The sequence below is a fragment of the Bacillus rossius genome, chromosome 5 (assembly GCF_032445375.1).
Source record: "Bacillus rossius redtenbacheri isolate Brsri chromosome 5, Brsri_v3, whole genome shotgun sequence".
Lineage (NCBI taxonomy): Eukaryota > Metazoa > Arthropoda > Insecta > Phasmatodea > Bacillidae > Bacillus > Bacillus rossius.
Genome location: NC_086333.1, coordinates 9,685,486 through 9,712,338, shown reverse-complemented (window position 1 = coordinate 9,712,338; position 26,853 = coordinate 9,685,486). Strand labels below are relative to the sequence as shown.

General features: G+C 40.8%; 2 protein-coding genes across 3 annotated transcripts in view; both read left to right on the top strand.

Moving 5' to 3' along the window:
- Positions 1-26,853, top strand: part of LOC134531578 (pyruvate dehydrogenase phosphatase regulatory subunit, mitochondrial-like) — a 520,406-nt gene that overhangs the window by 152,768 nt on the left and 340,785 nt on the right. The window lies entirely within an intron of this gene.
- LOC134531574 (uncharacterized) lies at positions 670-11,516 on the top strand. The gene is made up of 2 exons (XM_063367286.1): positions 670-865; positions 6,765-11,516. The coding sequence occupies exon 2, from the start codon at positions 6,809-6,811 to the stop codon at positions 8,894-8,896; it is 2,088 nt and encodes a 695-aa protein (XP_063223356.1). The 5' UTR covers positions 670-865; positions 6,765-6,808; the 3' UTR covers positions 8,897-11,516.

Below are 26,853 nucleotides of genomic sequence, written 5' to 3'. Positions count from 1 at the left end.
ATGGGGCACACATTTCCGCATAATTTGGGATGAAACGACTAAAATATCCCAACATGCCAATGAACCTCATTACACCTTTTACATTTTTAGGAATCGGGAAGTTTACTATCGGGGCGATTTTTTCCGGGTCCATTTGCAAATTTCCCCTACCGATCAAGAAACCTAGGAATTTTATTTGGCTTCGTGCCCAACATACTTTTTTCGGGTTGATCGTTAACCCAGCCTCACGAAGTTTGTCCAACACCGCCTTTATATGTTCAAGATGCTCTTCAAAACTGTTAGAATATTGTCGCGTAGCTCAAAATTATCATTAATTTATTTAATTAGTTTATTTGTTGAAAATACAATTTTAAATTCTTTTCGCTAGTTCGGGACTTGGTTTCCCTCACGCTAAGATGGGGTAACACCTTTGTTGGATTTGGGTTTGCGGGGGGGGCTGGAAGAGTGCGAGTCTTGCACGTCTTTGTCTGGGAACGCAGGCGTGACCGCGTTTCAGCCAGGCCAGCTGACACGTTGTTTGCTGCAGTTCCAGAGAAACGCGGCGCAGACTTGTTTGTCGTTTTTTTTTGAGGCCAGCTGAGAGCGCAGATTGTGCGCAGTCGCCGTGCGCAGGCGAGTGTCGCAATCTAGCGGCCGGTTTTCTGACTACGTGGGCAACCTGGCGCGGCCGACCGCGCGGCCGGCTTGTTGTAATAACTTTACGTGTTTGTAAAACACAGGAAAACTTCCCGTCAGGATGTTTTCCCCGTAGGGGTTTTGCGGCCAAGAAAATAGCTTAAAAGAGATGTAAAATGTTTTCGCGGGGCGGTAATCCTGTGGAAGGCTGTCATGCTGCCCGGCCGCGCGGCGACTTGGTAATGGTTAGGTGAGTGCTATCGGAAATGGCGCCTGAGTGATGCCGGACTCTTAGCCTTCAGTGTTTCTTCGTAGTTAACTTTAAAAATTCTCGTTTGGTGTATTATTTGCTCTTATAAATAATTTGTTCTTAGAAACTTAGTGGTTTTAACGTGTAATACGTTGAGCACTACCGTTCCCTTTTTATTTTCAAGTATAACTCGGTAATTTGTTTGCATCACGATCCTTGTCTTTTCATGTAAATGATGACGTTATAAACTTAAACTAAATAATTTCTAAAATCCGTTTCAAGGTAGTGGATGTTCTTAATAAATTTTAAAAATGAAGTTGTGGAAGAGCTAATGAAGCTTGGTATCACTGGGTGGCCTGGAGGAAATTATTACGATTATGTTAATGTGTTAGTACTACTAAGAAAATCTTATATATGGTTTATTGTTTTTCTGTCGGAATATCTATAAGGCTGGTAGCGGACATGGAAGGTGCCTCATTATTTGTCAGCTTTATTTAATTGTTATAAATAAATGTGATTGTTCTATTGTTTTTAGGTTACTCTTATTTTTTTCTCAGTATCCTGATTTTCTATTCTTGTATAAGAATACACCTACTAAGATTCAATCCTCAGTGAGATGCTCTATGGCTAGTTAATGTTTTGAGTTTCTTATGTTCAGAGCTACATTTTTGAAGAATTGAACCCCCCCTCTGAAAGTGAGACGTGTCAAATGGTGGAGATCGCCGGTTAGTAGGTATAAAGAATGTTGGGATACTGAAAAATAAATTAAGATAAGAGTGTTAGGTGTGGTCTAACATTTTGATTTATTTTAGTGAAGAAGAAGAGCATGCAGTGCAGCTGGTGTATTAAGATTGATGTGTTTATAGGATTAATTGTGTAATGATAATAAAATTTATTTTAGGTTATTTCAGGAAACCAGTGGGAGACCAGGGATGGCTGTATTTGTCTAACAATAATTAATTTAAGGTGAAATGTGAAATGTATGCTTAAGTTAAGGACTAATGAAAATAATTTAAGGTGGAGTCTATTAGGGATGGCTAGTAAATACACAATTGAAATATTGGATGACAAAGTAAAAAACCCTGAGAACAGTGATAGTAGTTCTTCGTCAGATGATGAATCATTGAAAGTGTTAAAAGATAAATTAAGCGACATAAAACCAGAATTGAAAGATCAGAATTTAAACATGGAGACAGGCAGGTGTTTTGTGGACCCGGGATATTTTTTTGGAAAGAGATGTGAGGAGGTTGAGGAATTTTTAAAACAGTTTCGCAGAGCAGCCAAGGTAAATGGGTGGAATGAGCAAAAATGTTTGTCATACTTGCCTACATTTTTGAGAGGGCCTGCTTTAAAATGGTATGACAGCTGTGAGAGCACATTGGAGAATTTAACTACATTTGAGGAATTAGCAAATAAATTAAGGGATGCGTTTGTGAGAGTGGGTCACATAGAGGACTTAGAGTTAAGATTGCAGGCGCGAGTACAAGCAGTAGATGAACCCTTCGAGTCATTTGTGTACGACATATTGAATCTTTGTAACCGACTTGATGCTAAGATGAATGAAGCTAGTAAGGTTAGATATGTATTGCGTGGGTTAAGGCCAGACATTGTAGAGAAAGTTATGCTTTTCCCAAACAATACTGTGGAACAGTTACTAGGTAATTTGAGGAATATTGAGGCAGGTCTGTATTACGCTAAAAATCATGAGAGGACACAGTGGGTAAATTCGAAACAGGAACAAGTACCTATCAGAAATCTTAAAGAAATTCAAACACCAGAAAGAGAATTGTCATCTATCAACACGAGAATTGAGGACAGTTTGATAGAGTTTAATAAACAATTAAAACAATTACGCGGGGAACTGGATACCATGAGATTACAGGCACAACCAAAGTCACAGTTTAGAACTCAGGGAGGAAATTACAAAAATAACAGTACACTAACACAATACCATCGAAATCAGAACAACAATTTTTTCAGGCAGACCCCAAGTAATTCATTTCCAAAAATAACTGACAGACCACAGTGGACCTCAGATGGTAGGCCGATTTGTTTAAAATGCAAACGACCAGGTCACTTGATACGAGATTGCAAAACGTCACAACAGGGAAACTAAATAGGGCGAGAGTCGGTCGGGGTGACAACTCGTCCCTTGTTAACCAAATGTCTCTTTTACAAAATGACGGTATTTTAAGTCAGAAGACAAAAATGTTCGGAAAAGAAATCCCCGTTTTTATCGATACAGGAGCTGCGGTATCACTAATTGAGGATAGATTAGTACCGAAAAGTTGTTGGAAATCCGCAGAACCAAGAGGTTTTACAGGAGTCTCAGGAAGAGTTCAGAAACTTAATAAGATGGCCAAATTAAGATTTAAATTAGGACAGTATGTTTATTCACATGCGGTAGGTCTGGTGGAAGCCCCAATAAAAGGGATCATTTTAGGATGTGATTTTTTAACCAAATATGGAGCAGAAATTTCTTGTAAGGGAGGCCAGAAAATGTCATTGACCATAACACGTCCTGATTGCTTCGTAAATACCACAAATACCGAAATAAGGGAGGTTAAAAGCCAAACCAAAGTAAAAAGAGACAAAATTCAAGTAGATCAAAACCAAAATCGGGTTAATCATAATGTAGGTCAGGATGGAACACAGGAGTTAAGCCAAATCGAGCCAGAAAATATTTTCAGGTTAGGTTGTGTGACAGTTCACAATCATGTTAGAGTAGAGCCAAGGATGCATCATCTTATCGAAATTAATTTTGAAGGAAATAATTTACCTGATGAGGTGCTGATAGAGCCTAAGGAGGATATTTACAACAGATATTCTGTACTTGTACCTAGGAGTATTGTAAACAGAAAACAGCATACTCACATTTGGGTTACTAATACTACTAACCAGTCAGTTACTCTTCATAAGGGAATGAAATTAGGATATTTAAATGAGTTTGAGGAAACACCTAGTATCGAGAACAAAGAAGTAACTAAGGTATTACAAGCTAGAGATAAAAATAATGTCGATTTTGATGTGTCTAAATTAAACATTAATCCAGAGTTACCAGAGGAACAAAAAAACAGACTGGTAGAGTTGTTGTATAAATATCAAAATGTTTTCAGTTGGGACCCCAGCCAGATAGGGAGAACAAAAGAGGAAGTAGTTTTTCTGGATACAGGGGACAGCACACCCATATCATCTGTACCTTATCGAGTTTCTCCTGGGGAACGGGAAATTATTCATAACATAGTACAAGAACACATTAAAAATGGGATTGTGAGACCCTGTGACACGAGTTGGTGTTCACCAGTTGTTCTTGTTAGAAAAAAAGACAACGATTATAGGATGTGTGTGGACTACCGTCGTTTTAACACTATTCTTAAGGATAATAAATACCCCCTTCCTCGAATAGATGATTTCTTAAGTCACTTGACTGGTGCTAAGTATTTTACTCACTTGGATATGAATTCAGGATACCACCAATTGAGAGTAGCTGAACAGGATCAGGAAAAAACTGCATTTGTTACCACCGATGGTACTTTTTGTTTTGAAACCCTTCCTTTTGGTTTGAAAACCGCTCCGTCAATTTTTCAGAGATACATGGATAAGACTTTGGCAGGGTTAAAGTGGGGTTCATGCTTAGTCTATTTGGATGACATTCTAGTAGTGGGCAGTACGTTTAATCAACATCTTGACCGATTAGAACAAGTTTTTAAAAGGATGCAAAATGCTAATTTAACCTTGAAACCGTCAAAATGTACCTTCGGTTATTTTGAAACCGATGTGTTGGGACATTTGGTTAACCATGAAGGGATTAGACCCCACCCCGATAAAGTAGTAGCAGTGAAACAATTTCCTACACCTAAGGACCAACGAGGGGTGAGAAGCTTTTTAGGCCTAGCTTCTTTCTATCGTAAGTTTATAGCAAATTTCTCTCAGATTGCGAAACCCTTGTCGACATTGCTAAAGAAAAATGAAAAGTTTATCTGGACCGACAAGCAAGAACAAGCATTCCAAATTTTGAAAGAAAAGCTGATTTCTTCCCCCGTGTTAGCTCACTTCCAGGAAAACCAGCCCATTGAAATACATACAGATGCTAGTACCTTAGGGATAGGAGCCACATTGTTACAAAGAATTGATGGAAAATTACAACCTATTGCCTATGCCAGTCGAACTCTCACGTCAGCTGAGACTAGATATCCTATAACTCACCTTGAATGTTTAGCCTTGATTTATGCTTTAGACCAGTTTCGGCCTTACATTTACCTGAAGCCATTCAAAATTGTAACCGATCATCATAGCCTATGTTATTTGAATCGTTTGAAATTTAATGCTCATAGCGCAGGAAGGTTAACCAGGTGGGCATTGAAATTGATGGAGTATGAGTACACTGTATGTTATAGTAGTGGAAAAACTCATGTACATGTAGACAGTTTGAGTAGAAATGCTGTCAACACAGGGACAGCCCTTGACGAAGAAAAATCCCTTGAGTTACCTGTTTTTGTGATGCATGATGTGGATTTAGCTAAGCTGCAATATTCTGATGTGAGTCTAAGACCTTTAATTTCTGAGTTGACTCAACCGTCAGGAATCGATAATAAGTTAAGCCGACAAGCGAAAAATTTTTCTTTGCTGAATGGTGTTTTGTACAAAAATAACTCTAACCCAAGTGGTAGAGACAAGCTATTAGTAGTCCCAGAAAGCTTAAAGGCTGAAATTCTGAGGGAAAGTCACGACAATCCCACTTTTGGCGGTCACTTAGGAGTAGTTCGCACCGCAGACAAAATTATACGTCGTTATTATTGGACCAATATGCTAAAAGAGATTCAGGCCTATGTAAGGAGTTGTAGGGGATGTCAGGGGAAAAAGGGAGTTCCTCAAAAGAAAGCAGGGTTATTAGAACCATTACCTATCTGTGAACCTTTCGAACGTATTGGTGTCGATATTTTAGGCCCTTTTCCAAAAACCGTGTCAGGAAACAAATACATTCTTGTTGCTATTGATTACGGTACTCGATGGGCGGAGACTAAAGCCACCCCCACTAGTAACGCCAATGACGTAGCTAAGTTTTTACTAGAAAACATAATTTGTCGCCATTCTGTACCATGTTCCATATTGACAGATAGAGGAAAAGTTTTTACTTCCAAAGTCGTTAATGAATTACTTAGGTTAATGGATGTACAAAGTTTGAAAACCTCAGGATACAGGCCAAACACAAATGGATTATGTGAAAGATTAAATGGAACAATAGCAATGATGCTATCTCAGTATGTGGCATCCTCACAACGTAATTGGGATGAATATGTACCCTTGGTCACTTTGGCATACAACACGGCGAGGCAGGAAACATTAAAATTTAGCCCATTTGTGCTCATGTATGGTAGAGAACCTGTATTACCCTCAGATGTTCAATTAAGTCAGCCTGTAGAAGATGAGGACAGCCTTCGACTGCGTACTCGTTGGAAGGAGATCCTGCGACAGTCCAGAGAGAATTTAAAGAGACAACAGGGTATCGATAAAAAAAGGTATGACCGCAGACGACGAGCGGTGACCTATAAGATAGGACAGGAGGTTATGGTGTACACACCTGTTCGAAAAAAGGGTTTGTCAGAGAAACTATTGCATAAATGGTTCGGTCCTTATGTTGTGGTGGACAAATTGTCTAATAACCTGTACAGGTTAAAGAAGACGAGTCGAGGCAGAGATGTTTACGAAGTTACAAACGTAGAGAGAATGAAAAATTTTTACAGTGTATAAGTTATGATAAGTTATGTAATAGAGATTTTTTTATTGTGGTTGTGGATAACTAAATAAAACAAAGAGAGAGAGAAAAAAAAAATAATTCGAAAGTTTTGTAACACTTGTAAACAAAAATCGAGCCTGTCTAATATTTAGTTTTGTATAGAATTTTTACAGAGTCTTAAGGCGTGATCATCTTCCGTACTGACGATGAGGATGCTACACATCGTCCTGGTGCTCCTGCAGCTGGGAAGCAGCAGACAACATCGACCGCTACCTGAAGGAGCAGTGGGGGTGGTTGCGGGAGCGCATTTCGAGCCGATACCTCAGGTAACATTGTACACTTCATCGGTACCAGTAAATTTTAAGGTTGCTTGGCCAATGCAATTAGATGACATTCAGGATAGTATCAAAGAAATCACTTCTTGTCCCTCCAATAGTTCAAGTGAATGGTGTGTTATTTTCAAAGAATTAAAACATAGCTTAATTTATACTGACATGCTAATTAATAAGGTAAACGAAGCAGCAGGGGATGACGTATTGGATTTTCAGTCTCAAGTTCGGGAAAGACGAGGGTTAAATTTCATTGGAGAGTTTTTTCATTGGTGTTGTGACATTGCCGTCAATAGTCAATTGAATAATCTTTTCCTAAATGAACAACAAATGTCAGAACACATAAACAAGATGGAATCACAAATTTTAAACACTCATGAGGCACTGGCAAATATGAGCAACACTATTTTTGTTATAAACGAGGGAATGACCGGAATTCTAAAAAGAGTACAATCAAAATTCACAAATTTGTCTGATTACTTAAAAGACCTCCGAGAGACTATGGTGACTAAGTTTTCAGGAATGGTTCAAGACATAGGACATTCATTCCAGTTTCAGGTACTGTTGGCCTCTCAATTAGCCAAACAAGCGCATACATTTACAAGACTAGAGATTCTGGACCAGTGCCGGTCAAATAAAATACCTGCCATTGTAGTTACACCAGCTCAATTGAAAGAGAAATTAAATATGCTAAATGAAATTCTTAATAGGGATGGTTATGCGTTGTCCATAAGTGTATCAGAAGTTCAGAAATATTTTAATTTACCCATTTGTAAATGTCAAGTCCACAAGGAAAATTTATACCTTCAAATTAAAGTACCAATTGTTAAACTAAATTCCAATTGGAGATTGTTTCAGTTCGTCGCAGTCCCATTTCAGTGGAAGAACTCAACTTGTCATTTGGATCATGCTCCGAATTTTCTGGCAGTGGATGGAGACCATCTAATCACTATTCAGGGTAGAAATTTATTAGATTGTAGACCATTTGAAGATAAATTGTGTTTTGTTCCCAGGTTCTCCGGAGATACCCTAGGTAGTGCTTTGTGTCCAAAGGCTCTTTTTCAGGGGATTACCGTTGAAAATCTTAGTACCACATGTGCGTTTCGATGCCATTCCGGAAACCAACTGATGATCACCCAGGCTGGACCAGAGCGGTACTTCCTAACAAACCCGTCAGGAAAATTAGACTTGCAATGCATGAAACATAACAATGAATCTTTATTTTTAGGAAGTGGAGACATCCTCGGAGCTGTAGATATAGAAGTACCGTGTGATTGTCGTTTGTATTTAAACCAAGAACTTAAAATTAACGAGTTGTATCCATGTGATGCGTTAACAAAATCTAAATTTCAATTGGTACATGTAATACCAGCTGCTTGGACGAAGTTACGTAAATTGAAAATTTTCCCTCATCCTACGTCAACACATACAGTTTTTCCATCCTTAATGGATTGTTTAGATGAAAATTGGCCAACTCTAATACCACATTTAAATTTTTCTTTGACAAAGTTTGAAACCCCTTTAGACCCGATTCATTTAAGAGAACCAGAAAACGTACCAAGATTTGTAATGAAAAACTTACAGAGTATTGCGCTTTCCATTGTAAGTAGTGTATTATTATTTATTATTATTAAAAATCCATATCTAGTAGGTATTGGAACGCTACCAAGAGTATCCGCCTTGGACAATGTTACTACCCTTGGCATAGAAATAAGTGTAACTGTAATTACTATATTGGTAATAGTTGGAATGTTTTTAGTTCTGTTATTAAAATATCTGAGAAATCGGAAACCCCTCAGTATGTCTGTAGAAATCTCGACTACAGTAGAAAATGCTGTTCCTTCTACCAGTGGAAAGGTAGAATTAAAAGACATACTAGCCAGAGATAATGGTTGTGTAGCTAAGTTATCCAGTGAAACTGGGGAGGAATTGAAAGTAACCATTTCCATTTGTGATGATCAGTAGTGAATGAATTTTGTTCAATGTAAAGCTTTACCTACGATTAGAAAAATTAGAATTTGATTAATGTTTATGTGAAGGGGCATGCGCCCATAAATAATTTTTATAGAACCAAATAACGATGGAGGGAGAATACCAGGTTCAATAAGGGGAATTATGACGTCAGGACTAATCATTGAGAAAGTGGGTGGGATCCTTTCCGTATTCCCATTTTCCACCATAACCCCCCCCACCCCCTTGTGTTTTTATTATTCAAGAAGTGACATTGATAGTTTTCGTCAATCGAAGAGAATGACTTTTGAGGCGGACTTGTTAAGGGCAATTTCGAAAGGAGTGCTGTGGTGCAGCTCCATCCAGAACTCTTGTCCCTTCTCGAGTTGGGAGAAGGCGCGTCGTTAAGGGTCAGCCAGATACCACGTGGGCCAGTTGGGAGAAGAGGACCTGCTTCTACCCATTGCTGCGGGCTGGTGCCCGTATCGTCGAATCGTGTGGTGATGCACGATTACCAGGAGTATCAGCGGTTTGGGAGTGGCCATGTCCAAGGACAGTGATTACGCATCGCGATAGGGTGTGGCCCCCCAAACAACAAATTTATCGAGAAGACTAGAATTATCCATCGTTTGAAACTACTGACCTGACGTTCAAAACAAAGTGTATAGCAAGACAAGGCCAGTGTAGTTATAAACTTTCAACCTACACGTGGACACAGTCAAGTTTTTGTTGTAAATTTTCCTATTAGGTACCTTACCTTATCCTTCCTCTACGAAATGTGGGGGGTAGGCTTTTCTTCAAGATGTTGAATATTGCAGATGAGTTACGAGTTTAGTTTTTGAATAGTTACTTGTTTTAAGAATCTTTAAAAGTTATTTTTGTGTTGATACCTGGTATGACCCTCCTTGGTTAGTTGTGTTGATCTATGTTGATCTCATGAATACTTCTTGATAAACACATGAAAATACGTCATTAACTTAAGTAAGATAATTTAATTGTTTGATTTGTTCACTATTATTTTGATGTTTGAGAGTTTTTTTTTTAGTTGTTTGTAATTGTATGACTCCTGATGCTGCTCATGTATTTTGTGTAGGAATGGTGTCGTGTACCGTGGATGACGAGCAGTTGGGATGAACGACGTCGGGATGAACCGGCTGGGAGAGGCAGAAGTTGGAGTGGGGTGTGATTCTGCAGCTCACAGTTCCGCTGGCTGTTCCTGTCTCTGCCCTGAGTTGGTGCATCTCTTCGCCGTATCCCTCCTGGCTGCTTGCTGTCCCAAGCAGTGCTAACATGTGAAATTTTGTAAAACACATTTGTCCTCCGAGAGGAAATTGTCAATAAGTGCTAGTAGAACTTAGAGTTGGTATTTATACCTAAACAACAACCACTGTAATCACTAATTTAAATTTGTAACTGGATCACATAGAAATGATAGGGACAATTGGTTTTTTTTTTTTGAAGCAAACTTAAATATTCCCCAAGCATTGTTGTAAGCTTGTGGGGCACAAGCTCCTGCCGCCCGGGGTGATGTCGCGTAGCTCAAAATTATCATTAATTTATTTAATTAGTTTATTTGTTGAAAATACAATTTTAAATTCTTTTCGCTAGTTCGGGACTTGGTTTCCCTCACGCTAAGATGGGGTAACACCTTTGTTGGATTTGGGTTTGCGGGGGGGCTGGAAGAGTGCGAGTCTTGCACGTCTTTGTCTGGGAACGCAGGCGTGACCGCGTTTCAGCCAGGCCAGCTGACACGTTGTTTGCTGCAGTTCCAGAGAAACGCGGCGCAGACTTGTTTGTCGTTTTTTTTTGAGGCCAGCTGAGAGCGCAGATTGTGCGCAGTCGCCGTGCGCAGGCGAGTGTCGCAATCTAGCGGCCGGTTTTCTGACTACGTGGGCAACCTGGCGCGGCCGACCGCGCGGCCGGCTTGTTGTAATAACTTTACGTGTTTGTAAAACACAGGAAAACTTCCCGTCAGGATGTTTTCCCCGTAGGGGTTTTGCGGCCAAGAAAATAGCTTAAAAGAGATGTAAAATGTTTTCGCGGGGCGGTAATCCTGTGGAAGGCTGTCATGCTGCCCGGCCGCGCGGCGACTTGGTAATGGTTAGGTGAGTGCTATCGGAAATGGCGCCTGAGTGATGCCGGACTCTTAGCCTTCAGTGTTTCTTCGTAGTTAACTTTAAAAATTCTCGTTTGGTGTATTATTTGCTCTTATAAATAATTTGTTCTTAGAAACTTAGTGGTTTTAACGTGTAATACGTTGAGCACTACCGTTCCCTTTTTATTTTCAAGTATAACTCGGTAATTTGTTTGCATCACGATCCTTGTCTTTTCATGTAAATGATGACGTTATAAACTTAAACTAAATAATTTCTAAAATCCGTTTCAAGGTAGTGGATGTTCTTAATAAATTTTAAAAATGAAGTTGTGGAAGAGCTAATGAAGCTTGGTATCACTGGGTGGCCTGGAGGAAATTATTACGATTATGTTAATGTGTTAGTACTACTAAGAAAATCTTATATATGGTTTATTGTTTTTCTGTCGGAATATCTATAAGGCTGGTAGCGGACATGGAAGGTGCCTCATTATTTGTCAGCTTTATTTAATTGTTATAAATAAATGTGATTGTTCTATTGTTTTTAGGTTACTCTTATTTTTTTCTCAGTATCCTGATTTTCTATTCTTGTATAAGAATACACCTACTAAGATTCAATCCTCAGTGAGATGCTCTATGGCTAGTTAATGTTTTGAGTTTCTTATGTTCAGAGCTACATTTTTGAAGAATTGAACCCCCCCTCTGAAAGTGAGACGTGTCAATATATACAGATGTCGTCCAAAAAACTAACCGTAAATTTATATTGAAAATCCTGTAGCAAAGTATTCATAATTCTTGATAAGCACTGAGCCCCAAAATTAACCCCAAAAGGCACCCGCCTCCACTCATAATGCCCCCATGGCGTTACAAACCCGGTATATTGCTGACTTTCCGGTTCTAATACACATTGATGAAAAGCTGCGTTTAAATCTAAAATGGTAAAATATTTAGCTTCCTGTAAATATTGCAATATTACCTCAATTTTCGGCATCGGGAAGGGATCCAGTTTTATACGTTGGTTCAACAAACGATAGTCCAAAACTAACCTAAATTCTCCCGGCCTTTTCTTTTTTACCAAGAAAGCTGGGGATGCAAACACCGACCTAGATTTACTTATTATGCCATCTTTTTCCAAATTGTTGATTATCTCTCTAAACGCCTGCATTTTAGGCGGGGCACATTGGTAGGGAACACATTTAATGGGCTTATAGTTGGTTAACTTTATTTTGTATGGCATCATCTCACATTTCCCTATCTTTTCCGTTATCACATCCCCAAATTCTAGGATTATTCCTTCTATGGACTTAACTTCCCTGTTTTCCAAATGCTCACTGGCCCCTTCTATCCCTCCACATACTACTTCCTTTCTATTACCGCCTTTATTCAATTTGAAACAACTGATGTCATTAAAGGCAAACCGTATTTCTCTTTTATTACAATTGATTATGGTCCTAGTATCTGACAAAAAATCTAAACCCAAAATAAGGTCATGTACTAAATTATTTACCACCCAAAAATCCCTACTCCATGAAAATTTTCCAATTTTAAAATGCAACTTTATTTTTACTCGCAAATCTTGCTTTTTTCCGTCAGCTAAATATACCTGTATACTATGTCCCGTTTTGAGCTGACGCTTGAGATATTTTCTTTCTTTTTCCAAACCATTTACAAAGTCTTGACTAACAAAACAGTTACTCGCCCCGGTGTCTACGAGCGCCGTCCTCTTTTTATCATACATATATAATTCTAAGTAAAAACTATTTTTCGCCCGCATCACTGCTATCCGGTGTTTATTTCCAAACCGGAGCTTCATTTCCTTTTTTCTAAAACTACAATCTTTATTGTCGTGACCGCTCGCCCCACAATACCCACATATTTGCTCTCCCTTTTTTTGTTTACAAAATCTTTGTATTCCCTCGCGTTCAAATCCACGCGCCGAATCGCAGTTAGCTTTTAAATGGCCCTGCTCACCACAGTAATAACAACGACCTTTAAAGCTCTTTTGAACTATTCTAACATTTCGTGCTTGCTTCACGGGCGTATTCCCGTGCTCTACCTTTGGTTTATCTTTCCATTGACGTCGGTAGCGTGCCTGTACCTCAACCCCGTCTTCCTTAACAGTCCGTTCGTTTTCCTGCCGCGTACCCGTTACCAACCACGTCTTACGAACGCACCTTTTCTTTAGATGTCCACACTCCCCACACGCGTAACATTCTTTGGCTCTAAGCGACACCTCGACATTTTGGTACGCTTTTCGCTCACCCTTTTCATACTCCTCTTGAACACACCAGATATTATCCACTTCTGCGGCCCATTTTATTATAGCACTCAACGACCTAGGTTTTTCAATAAACGTGCACTCACGTCTTAATTCCGGCCGCATGTTTTCCACGCACAAAGAAATGAAATCATCGGGTGACATTGCTATTCCCATCACTTTAGAATGATAACAAATATCTGTCACGTAAGTTACCATGCTCTCATCTGCCCGCTGAAAACGGTAAATTTTCTCCCGTTGTAATTTCTCTTTTACTCGTCGCGGACATAAGTTCTCCCACAGTTTCTCCTTACATTTTTCCCAACTTAACTTTTCCTCGACACAACCCCGTACTATGTTACGTGTCACCCCTTGACATTTACTTATTACGCATCGTAAAAGTTTTACATCTGTAGCAAAAGGTTGTAATTCTCTAATGCGATCTAATTCCATATAAAATCTTATTAATTCACTGGGCTGCCCTCCATGCATACTGGGAATATTTCTGAAACTGTCATATACTAATTTACTTTCCAAGTCCGCGATCATATTACGTCTTTCTACGGTGCCAACTCCTGACACAACACCGGCCTCGCTTACATCTTTTTTTAAGTATTTTGACAACTTGCGTCGTAATTCATCCACCCCATCGTCATCCTGAAAGGGGATTCCGGCCGCGTTTAAGTTCACCTGCAGGCCGTCCTTATTAAGCTGATAAATCCAACTAACTGCCATGATAGCACACACGTTAAACACTATCGTGAAACCCATTTGACTGCACTTGGAAGCAGAGTGGCGCAGATAAATTGCAACCCCGCTGCTGTGGAACTCCCGCAACAGCGCGATTAGCAATTCCTCCCCACACTCATGCCCCAAGGCCAACCAAAGGAGAATAGCTTATTTCCTTATTCCCCGGGCAATGTGTGAGTACCATTATAAAGAACACCAAAAATTTAAATGCAGTCAACATTTACTATCAGACCTACCTAGGATTCCACGTATACATTGCATGTAACACATAAATGCCCTATACAAAAATAAGTATATATAAAACTATAGTTAAACAAAAAATCTAAAGTTTTTATTTTGTCCTGTGCGCGCACTTTCCCGTTTGCTCGCGGCTTATACGGCAGTCCTCATGATAATACGTAAACGTACTTGACCTGTGTCCGTGCACTCCATCCAAATGATGACTATGTGGGACCGAGTGACAAGTTCATTAACTTCTTTAAGTTCATTCATCCACTAGAAAAATTATTGCCGGTCCTGAAGAAAGTCAAATTATGTCGCGAATCACAGTCTATTTTAGCATTTAGTATTTCACAGCCCCGGCCTTCGCCTATTCTGGCTATAACAAGTATGTGCGTCGACTCCTTACTTTTAGCATGTTGAGTGGGGCCCCAGCTGGTGGTCAATGCGCCTCCGCGTCGCTGCCACACCGCGGGCCAGACGGTCGCTCCGAACCATCCTTCTCCTCTCGAGTCCGGCTTGCAAGTCCCGTGCCGCACAATCGCGCGCCACCGCTGAGCGCGTCACTCGGCTACGTCACCATCGAGCTTCTTCGGCCGTCCTCGGGTACACTCGAAACAACGACACGCACACATGACTAGACGGCCGTTGAGCAAACGGTTTCACGTTGCTAGAGTCCTCCTAATGCAATTAAATAAAAAAAGACTGATAAACATAACAGTGAATAAAGAAATAACAATAACCAAATAATTAAATTATTAATTACAAAAAAAAAGTTACGGGAAACGGTAACAATTTTTTAAGTTAGTAATGTATTCTATATATTATATGTGTAAAATTTTTGACGTGACCACGTCTAATAAATCTATGAACGCCGGCTGCACACACAAAAAGTGTCCCGTTACGCACATTGTCCCGTTTCTCTGGGTCCCGTCACGCTCATATTATATTGCTCTTTGCTAACCTGAACCTCCTAGCATTGCGACCGAGTCCGTGGCGTAATTCTGTTTTCATGCATTTCAATGTAACATTTTCATTGCTCTTTGCTAACCCGTTCCTCCTAGCATTGCTGCAGAGTCCGTGGCGCAAATATATTATTTTTGACAGCATCTTGGTGTTGCGTAAGCCATTTACCTTCACATCATCCTTGAAACACTCCCATTCGTTTCCTACTTTTCCTATCATCGTCATATTCTTAACAGAATAACACATATTGGAAGAAGTTAAATTGCAAACATGTATAAACGTTATAGTTAAAATAATCTCTTCGTTAAAGTAATAAAAATAATTGAATAATGAGTGCAAATAAAAGTAAATTTATCAATTAAATTGTAGATTTCATTTCACTCCTTTGTATCCGTACAAAATAGTGATAATTCAATAAAAATGATTCAATTTTATTCATAAAAGTATGTAATCATTTCATCAATGTTTTGTTATGACGTTATCACGTTAAACTATCGTCCGTAAACCGACTTAACAGACAACCAATTTTTTTCCTGTATTCTATATATATATATATATATATATATATATATATATATATATTTGTGTGTTTGTGTGTGTGTAAACTTTCTAATGCATTCTATATATGTACAACGTGTATCTAAAACATACTGACAAATTCTGGCAGAATATTCCTGGCGAAAATACAAGACGAAAACCTGTGTACCATACTTTTCTCGTAAATGGATTCGGAGTTTTGAACACCCAAAAATAAAATTTTCCTATTCTTGAATAACTTGCACTGCGTCTGATGATTTTGTAGAACGCAAATTGTTCACCACGAGATACGTGGGTTGTAATAAACATCCTTCAATGAATATAACGGCATTTCTGTTTTAGCAAATTTTTTCACCTGAAAAGCTAATAAAAATAAAAAAATAAACCAGGGCAGGCATTTCAAAGCACGTTTGCAAGGTGTAAAGTTTCCTTCCTAAAAAATCATATGCCACAGTTTACTTACTGATGATGTTAATTTCAAGATATAGAAAATTCCATTTTCGGAGGTTCGTAACTCGATTTATGAGTAAAGTGGTTATTAGGCTTTCGTCTTGTCTTCTTTCCAGAAACAGCCTGCCGAAGTTTGTACGTATGTTTTAAATATTCGTTGTGTATATATGTCAACTTTATATGTATTTTATATATATATATAGTGCTCAATAACCAAGAGTAAACTTACTTTGGTTAAGTTGCTGAACCTATGACTAGCCTATGGAAAGAAAACGCTATGTAACATGAACGAAAATAAATCTAAAGTAATACATAATTTTTCACTCAAATTAATTACATGTTTCAATATTAATTTTCGATGGGCATCTTTATTGGAAGGCTGCGGTGTGCTAGGGTTAATGGCTGTCGCTCATTAGCTGTTATTGTCTCATCATATTTATATATACCGTAGCTTCAATTACAGAATAGCCACTGAGCGACAGGCAGCAAGTCCTCCCATATCTTAGGCCGCGGCCTTCCACCATAGACGCTCTTAACGACACATATAATTTAGTCTAAAATTTGCCTCATTATAGTGTGCCGTTAATTAGTAATTTCGACACGATATATTTTAAATTTTTATTATGATTTTAAATTTTTTTTGTGTGGAAATTTTATTTGCTCTACTATAGTGTAATTTTAATTTGTTAGTCTGGTGTACTCCTCTGAGTTAAACTTTGTCTCAGTGCTCTGAAGCCCCTTTCCCATCGGCGTATCGGATATTTTGCTGGCCTAATCCCTGACATGCAGACAGCTTACCTTTTCCCCCGCCTTCAGTCACGCCTCAAGCCTGTAATATCATTTCTCTTCGTGACCCTAACTGCATAGACAAGCCTGTAGCCTGCAGGCGACCAGTTCTCAGAGACGAGCTGAGATTGGCCTTTTTCATCACGTATTAGTGTTATGTTCGCTCCTCTGCAGCCACGACGGGACGCTTGTTCTCAGCGCCGTTGCACTTTTACCCTCCCCCCCTTCTCAGTTCCAAGTAAGACCAATGACCGGTCGTAACCCCCTGGACAACAGTGACCGTCCCCAAGGTCTCTTCGCAAAAACGTGCGCCCTAAAACTGAGCACAAGCGCTACCTAGCGACCAAGTCGCGAACTTCTCCGCTAGCCTACCCTCTAAGGCGCCAGAGAGCAGCACCTGCTCTCCCTTGAGTTATATGGACGCCAGGGGCGAGTCGATTGTTTTCAACTCAGACCCCCCCCCCCGACAGAGTTCTCTAGTGTCGCCCAGTGATGCCAACTTCAAAACTCCTGCCAGAGTTTTTTTCCGCCCGCATTCGTGCAAGTTCGGAATCTTTCGGCGGCCCAGACACCCCCCCCCCACCTGTAAGAGCCAGCGAGCACTTTTAATTACGAGACGCGTTTCTCCGCGGGACACTTCGCGCCGCGACTGCAGACGGACCGTTTGATTATCGGCGAGTCGACGAGACTCTGCAAAACTTCCATCCGGCCGCAACCGACTATGTAGTCGACTAAATGAGGGATGCTATCCCTATAATCTTTTTCAAGTAGTTTAGTCCGTCTGCTTAGTATAAAATGTAATAGTAATTTTTTTTAAATTAGAAATCATCCACGTCCTGCCGCGCAATTCGCGAGCTCCAGACCCTGGCTGACTCCACGACTGCAGCGTGCTGGGCAACTCCCCTGTTTTGGTGAGTGATAATTCGCGACCCCCCCTTTTTTTCCCTTAAATTTTTTTTTCGGGCATTTTCTGCCCCATAGACTGCCTGTATACAAGTTCTAATCAGTTTTGATTTGGACTGTTGCAGACAGGGTCGATGACGGGGAGAGACTGATTGCTCCCATCTCGTGGCCACCCCCCTCCTGTTCCTTGGGTCACATTAGAAGAAACGTTTCTACTACCCGACGTGATCGTTTGAAGACCCCGGGTGGTAATGTAAATTCAACATTTCCCCTTTACCTACCTACGAACTATCTTAAGCGGATGATCAACCCACCAGCGACCAGTGTTTTCCTCAAGAACATGTAGAACGAATAGAACTAATTATCAATGTAATCATCGGATCCATCCAATTTTGAGTGTAAAACTCATAATGCAAATGTTTATATTTCAAACTAAGAATGTAAATTGTTTTAAATAATCGCGGGCCGGCCCATTTTCGTTTTTCTTTTTGTTAATCTTTGAAACTTGTTAAAACCTTTTGTATGTAAAATAATGGAAACAAGATAATTCATCAGGGCAAATAAAACAGGGAAACTATAGATCAAGTTAATCGTGTAGTTTTTATTTATTGATTTTAATGATCCCCCAACTTCCTCCTTGCTTGTTACAGGAAGTTCCTAAATTTGTTTGTTCCCCACCTCGTGTCGCCTCTGGTAAATCAATTTATTTAACTTATTTTTTTTTATCCAGCAATTTTCCAAGGCTCTTTTAATTAATTCAAAATAATTCAATTTTGAGGCACGAGGGGTGTTACAACTTGGTAGCAGAGCATGGTTTCCTTGATCTATAGGCATACTTGAATAATATAAGCATATCTAAAATAAAAATAAAAGTAAAAAAAAATTTTTTTTTAAATTAATTTTTGATAATAGCAATTTTGTAATAATATTGTAAACTGATCGCTGGTACACCCCGTAGTTATATTGAGTTAAAAATTTTAAAATTTATCTTGAGTTAAAATTCCGTTTGGACTTAGGCTAGCGCGTAGCGCGCGAGACGTCTGTCAGCCAGCCAGCTGTCCTCCCCACCGCGCGTCACCGAACGTGCTGTTGACAAGTTTGTAGCCACCCCTCCCCCGTCCCTGCACGCTGCTTATCTCTCACGGCGCGCGTTGTCGCGTCGAGTTCAGTTCACCGCCCTGTGCGTCCTGCACGACCTTCGCAGACCACTGTCCGCCCGCCGTGGCCTTGTTCTTTTCTTTTCTCGAGCAGCAGAAGTACCAAATTAATTTTGACTAAACTAATATATGTTTCATTATTCTGGGCACATACTTCCGACCCGTCGGAGCAACTACGATATTATTAAGCTAAGTTAAATTAAGAGTGTCTTGTGTAGAATTTAAGGTACTGTTTCAACCATAGTTTTAAGTCTTTGTTGGTTGACCAATCAACGTAAATTTTGTGTATATGTTTTGCTGTCCTCGTAAGACTGGACCAAGCTCCACCTCCGAAAGGGACACAATGCTCACGCCGGAGTATCTCCTCCGTGACGAGCTGGAGTACGAACTCCGATTTCGAGGTTTGTCAATCCTCGGTAACATGGGCATGCTCCGGAGAAGATTCCGAGCTGCGTGTGCCGACGAAATTCAACCACAAGTCACTAATCTCGCTGACTTGGACTCTTTGGAGGAATTTAACTGTGTTTGTAATAAATTTCAGGAACTCCACAGTTACACTAATTCTATACGAGACGAGACAAATAGAAACAACATCTTACGTGCGCTAACTCGCTTGAGTCATATTGGCACGAGATTTACCAACCTCACAATAGTAGCCACTAAGAAATTAAATGGGATCTACCAAAGGGAGATCGAGAAATGTAGGCAACAGATTCCTGGTCTAAATTTCCAATTGCGGAGCAAACTAGCCGCAATCGACCAAAGAATACTTGAACCCGTAGAGGCAGTGGCAGGAGGAGTAACTGACAGTAAAGTACAGGAACCCCCAAAACAAATGCACACTGGAGGCAGCCCAGTCCCTACCCCACCTCCTTTACCCTCCCCACCACCCTCACCCCCGTGACATCACGTCGCCGGGCATTGACTTCGACATTCACACCATCTCATTTTCCATCTGCGACTGTCATGGCGACTGGTACTCACCCGAGCACCAATGTCACCTTCGCCTATCCTATGCATTCGCTCTCAGCTCATCCTGTTTACATGCCCCAACCCATATACCTACCCTCCACCTCACCTGCCATTTTCAACCCCTATCATGAATTCTGGTCAGCCTTCTCATCCCTCCATACCTCTCCGGAAGCCCTTCCCACCTCCTCGGCCAGTGGAAGGTCGGTTTCGCCACTGATAGCCTTTCCTTCCACCCTGGCAGCTACGCTACCACAACCAGTTCCTGTGCACCCTGGTAGCAGGATAGAATCACAACTTCCTTACCCCAGCCCCGCCACCACATACCTGCCATTGGGCCCGCAGGTATACCAACTTCAAAACCAAACTCAACCTCCACCAGTCACACCTCAAGCCTCTAATCTAGCACCGAACCCAGTACCTGTGGTTCCTACCTTCAATCAGACAACTGGAGGTAGTTTTTACGCTAAGATACCAAATCCCGTTGAAAGACTGCTGGCTAATTTTAAGGAAACCACAGGGTTGGAGCCCAGGAGCCTAATCGACTTCCTAAAGAATTTGTTCAAAATCAAACAAAAGGCAAACCTTCCAGACAGGGAACTCCTAGAAGTTATTTTCCCCTTTACACAACCACCCTTGGGCGAGCGAGTGACGCTCGCCATTGAGCAAAATTATTCTTTTGATCAATTTCACGAAGATATACTAAATTATTTTATTCCAGCCCGTTTGATGACCAACATCAGGTTGGAATGGTACAACAGGCTACAACAAAGAAATGAAGCCTTACCTAATTACATAGCAGACATCAAACTAGCTGCTCAAATTCTTCGGTTGCGAGTGTCTGAGAGTGAGATAGTCTCTAACATACTTGATGGAATTAACCCTCAAGAAAGATCGCGGGCAGTTTTTCAGGCCCGACCACAAAATTTTGCTGAGCTTGATCGCTTGTGCATCTCCAACACAAATGTAGAATATGCAGACCACCAGCGAAATCGAGAAGCTAATGTCTACGCCCACAACAATACCAGAATAACAGAAAATAAACAGCAGTATTATAACAAAAATTCGCAACACAAAAACAGCAATGAACAAGTCGCTAAGCCTCAAAATAAAGATCAACGGATACCTGTCTGCAGGTACTGCAAAAAGCCTGGGCACTACATTGAGCAGTGTCGTGCAAGAAACTATCGGCCAAATTCTAACTATCCTCAGAATCCAAAAAACGTGTAAACCGCTGGCCAGAAAGAATTCTTTCTGAGCCAGCCGCCCAAACAACAGTTAGAAATTTTTCCCTTCACACCGGCCCTAATGCCAAATTCGACCAAAAACTTCAACAAAACACAGCTTCCCCACACAGAGAAAAATATAAACTAAGAAAACAAAAACAAAGGCGAGCTAAGAAAAACAAAGCTTGTCAAGTCAAGCAAACGGAAAACTGTAACACGTTTAGGCCTATGTGCAGACGATGTAATTGTCCGCGAACCACGGACAAAAGAAAATGTCATAATATTCTAGCTAATATACCCACAGTTTTGCCCTACGTCAACACAATAATTGGAAAACAAGAAGTTCCAGGCCTAATAGATACTGGATCCGTGCGATCATTCGTGTCAGGCCAGCTATTCAGGAAATTACAACAAGACCGTTTGACTCAAATGGTAGAGCCAATAAAAATAAAGTGTTTTACAGCTGCTGAACAGCCTTTGAAGGTAAATCGTATTGTTTTTGTTAAAGTAAAAATCGATTTGTTTTCTTGGTCTTTCCCATTCTTAGTAGCAGATGATTTGGCCACAGATTTAATTTTTGGTTCCGATTTTATTGCAAAAACAGGCATGATAATTGATTTGAAAGCACGAAGAGTTCACTTTAAATTTAACAACCAAGTTTTTGTTTCTTTTGTGTCACCTGACGCAAAATGTCAGAGAAAAGTAAATGCCATTCACACAGAGGCTAAAGGTGATAATAATATTTCACTAACCCATCTTAACTTTGAACAGAAACAAGAAATAGAGAAGTTATGCAGTAACTTTCCCGACGTTTTGAGTGAAAAATTAGGGCGCACCCATCTCACCCAATATGAAATTAAGCTTTTGGACAAAACCCCAGTTAGGTGTCACCCTTACCAATTATTAGGACCTAAAATGCAGATAATGCGGGATCACATACAAAGTTTATTGGACAAAGATGTTATCGAACCTTCCACTTCCAGTTTCGCCTCCCCGGCATTTTTAGTACCCAAGGACCAAGGCCAAGGTCACCGCATGGTGGTCGATTTCCGCCGCGTAAATCGGCAAATTGAAGTAGAGATGACGCCATTACCAGACCTAAATTCGGCATGTCACTGGTTTAGTAAAGCCAAATTTTTCAGTGTGTTTGACCTAAATTCGGCCTATCATCAAATACCACTAACACCAGAGTCAAAACACGTCACAAGTTTCTGCGTTCCGTGGAATCTGTATCAATACAAGGTAGTACCCTTTGGCCTAGCCACAGGCGCCCAAGTGTTAACACGCCTTCTAGACCAAATTTTCGGCGACCTGAAATTCAAATTTGTTTTTAATTATCTTGATGATGTCGTTGTTTATTCAGAATCTTTTGAAGAGCATATGGCTCATTTGCAAGAAGTCCTTAAGCGACTACGTAAATCCGGCCTCACTGTTAATACAAAGAAGGTGAAATTTGCAGTGCAGGAAATTTCTTTCCTCGGACACCTGATTTCAAGTCGAGGAGTGACCATTGACCCTAATCGCACACAAGCGATAAAGGATTTCCAACCCCCTAAAGATGCTAAGGGCATTTCCAGGTTTATTGGCATGGCAAACTTTTACGCCAAATTCATACCTAATTTTGCTGAGCATGCAGCACCACTGAATGCTCTACGTAAAAATAATTCCGTTTTCAATTGGGGTCCAGAACAGGACAAAGCTTTCAATTTTCTAAAAAATGCAATAGCTAGCCCTCCAGTACTTAGAATGGCTGATTTCAGTAAACCTTTTATTTTGCAAACCGATGCATCCAGTGTGGCCATTGGGGCCGTGTTGTCACAAGAATTCGATGGCTGCAGGCAACCTATAGCTTTCGCCTCCCGCACCCTAACACACCAGGAGAGGAAAGCCTCCTCGGTATACGAACTTGAGTGCCTTGCCGTAGTTTTCGGCATAGATAAGTTCCGGCCCTATTTGGAACTCAAAGAATTCCTACTAGAAACCGACAACCAGGCCCTTGCTTGGCTTCTAGCCCATCCAAAGCAACTAGGTAAATTAGGTCGGTGGATTGTAAAAATTGCTTCTCTCAAATTCAACATCCAACATATTCGTGGTTCACAGAACATCGTGGCAGATACTCTTTCTCGAATGTTCGAGAATCCTTCCAACTCCGAGATTCAGGAAAACAATCCTATTGCCTGCCACGCATTGTTAACAGATTTTCCTCTAGCATTTTCCGACATACAATCAAATCAAAATTCTGACCCACAATTGTCCGACATAATTAACCAAATAAAATCAGGCTCACCTCCAAAATATTACAAACTTTCAAAAGGCATACTTTACCGAAGGACACAACAAGCAAAAAATTTCAGAATAGCCCTACCTCAGAATCTCAGGGACATGGTTTTTCAATATTACCACTCGTCACCTTTGGGCGCACATTTAGGAATTTTCAAAACAATTGAAAACATTCACAGGAATTTTATCTGGGACGGAATGCACAAGGATATAACGCAAAGGGTGAAATTGTGCAAATTATGTGCATTGAGTAAACCTGCGCAGCAGACCCAGTTCGGCTATTTAAGTTCTGACGTGGCCGAAAGGCCCATGCAAAAGCTTTTCATAGATTTTGTGGGACCCTTCCCAAGGTTAAAAGACGGAAATTCAATGCTTCTAGTATGCGTAGATGCATTCTCAAAATTTGTGTGGCTAATCCCTGTTAGAAGAGCCACAGCCGAAATCACCATTCGAGCCCTCCAAAATTATATTTTCAAAATATCCGGGGTACCTTCCATCATTGTTTCCGATAACGCCACAAAATTCAAATCGACAATTTTCAAAAACATGTGCTTTTCACACGGGATTCAGCATGTGACTACGACTCCCTACTACCCCCAGCCTTCGCATGCGGAGAGTTTCAACCGAAACCTCCGGTCTGCCTTAATAGCATTCCATGCGAACTCGCAGGATAGGTGGGATTCCAATCTCGTGTGGTTGCAAATGGCTTTCAATTCCGCCAGACATGAAAGTCACAAAACAACACCGTTTGAACTCATGTTTACATACCAGCCCAACACCCCACTCTCTAATCAATGGACGTTAAAAGAGTTACTACCAGACGACCCCAGGATCATTAAGGAAGTCTGGAGTAGAGCTTGTAAAAACCTGAACTTGGCCCACGAGGCAAGCAGGCAAAAATATAACAAAAAACGCTATCCCAATCCCTACAGAGTAGGAGATTTAATGTTGTGCAGAGCACACACACTCAGCAAGGCGATCGACAAGAGGTCAGCCAAGCTTTCATATCGTTGGAATGGCCCCTGGCAGATCCAGCGATACCTCACGCCAGTCACGGTCGCGTTAGCCGACCCCAGCTCCGGCGAATATCGCGCGCGCGCACACATTTCTCAGTTGAAGAAAGTACACCCCAACCTAAAATTAGGGCACTCTTCACTGTGTTTCTTTATACATGGAACAGCGTTCCTACTACGGCATGCCATACTCAACCAACGTTTTGATATAAAAAAAAACCTAGGTCATAATTATAAGTAATATAAAAAATCCATGGTACTAGTTTATAAGATGTTTAAGTTAAGAAGTGTTACTCTAAGTTGTCTAGTTTAAAGGGGCGCCCCTAATTCAATAAGTTATCTGTAAATTTTAGACTTTATTTAAACACGTAAGAATTGTTAGTCATTGTAAGTAGTTTACTACAGTAGATCCTGGTACAGGGTAAGTTTCTGGAACCCAGGTTTTTGGTGGCCCAAGTGGGCCACCCTGACTCCATCTTTCAGGGGGGAAGTATGTGCCGTTAATTAGTAATTTCGACACGATATATTTTAAATTTTTATTATGATTTATAATTTTTTTTTGTGTGGAAATTTTATTTGCTCTACTATAGTGTAATTTTAATTTGTTAGTCTGGTGTACTCCTCTGAGTTAAACTTTGTCTCAGTGCTCTGAAGCCCCTTTCCCATTGGCGTATCGGATATTTTGCTGGCCTAATCCCTGACATGCAGACAGCTTACCTTTTCCCCCGCCTTCAGTCACGCCTCAAGCCTGTAATATCATTTCTCTTCGTGACCCTAACTGCATAGACAAGCCTGTAGCCTGCAGGCGACCAGTTCTCAGAGACGAGCTGAGATTGGCCTTTTTGATCACGTATTAGTGTTATGTTCGATCCTCTGCAGTCACGACGGGACGCTTGTTCTCAGCGCCATTGCATTTTTACCCTCCCCCCCTTCTCAGTTCCAAGTAAGACCAATGACCGGTCGTAACCCCCTGGACAACAGTGACCGTCCCCAAGGTCTTTTCGCAAAAACGTGCGCCCTAAAACTGAGCACAAGCGCTACCTAGCGACCAAGTCGCGAACTTCTCCGCTAGCCTACCCTCTAAGGCGCCAGAGAGCAGCACCTGCTCTCCCTTGAGTTATATGGACGCCAGGGGCGAGTCGATTGTTTTCAACTCAGACCGCCCCCCCCGACAGAGTTCTCTAGTGTCGCCCAGTGATGCCAACTTCAAAACTCCTGCCAGAGTTTTTTTCCGCCCGCATTCGTGCAAGTTCGGAATCTTTCGGCGGCCCAGACCCCCCCCCCCCCCACCTCTAAGAGCCGGCGGGCACTTTTAATTATGAGACGCGTTTCTCCGCGGGACACTTCGCGCCGCGACTGCAGACGGACCGTTTGATTATCGGCGAGTCGACGAGACTCTGCAAAACTTCCATCCGGCCGCAACCGACTATGTAGTCGCCTAAATGAGGGATGCTATCCCTATAATCTTTTTCAAGTAGTTTAGTCCGTCTGCGTAGTATAAAATGTAATAGTTATTATTTTTAGCTTTTAATTTTTTTTTTAATTAGAAATCAACCGCGTCCTGCCGCGCAATACGCGAGCTCCAGACCCTGGCTGACTCCACGACTGCAGCGTGCTGGGCAACTCCCCTGTTTTGGTGAGTGATAATTCGCGACCCCCCCTTTTTTTCCCTTAAATTTTTTTTTCGGGCATTTTCTGCCCCATAGACTGCCTGTATACAAGTTCTAATCAGTTTTGATTTGGACTGTTGCAGACAGGGTCGATGACGGGGAGAGACTGATTGCTCCCATCTCGTGGCCCCCCCACCCCTTCCTGTTCCGTGGGTCACATTAGAAGAAACTTTTCTACTACCCGACGTGATCGTTTGAAGACCCCGGGTGGTAATGTAAATTCAACATTTCCCCTTTACCTAGCTACGAACTATCTTAAGCGGATGACCAACCCACCAGCGACCAGTGTTTTCCTCAAGAACATGTAGAACGAAGAGAACTAATTATCAATGTAATCATCGGATCCATCCAATTTTGAGTGTGAAACTCATAATGCAAATGTTTATATTTCAAACTAAGAATGTAAATTGTTTTAAATAATCGCGGGCCGGCCCATTTTCGTTTTTCTTTTTTGTTAATCTTTGAAACTTGTTAAAACCTTTTGTTTGTAAAATAATGGAAACAAGATAATTCATCAGGGCAAATAAAACAGAGAAACTATAGATCAAGTTAATCGTGTAGTTTTTATTTATTGATTTTAACGATCCACAACTTTCTCCTTGTCTGTTACAGGAAGTTCCTAAATTTTGTTTGTTCCCCACCTCGTGTCGCCTCTGGTAAATCAACTTATTTAACTTTTTTTATCCAGCAAGTTTCC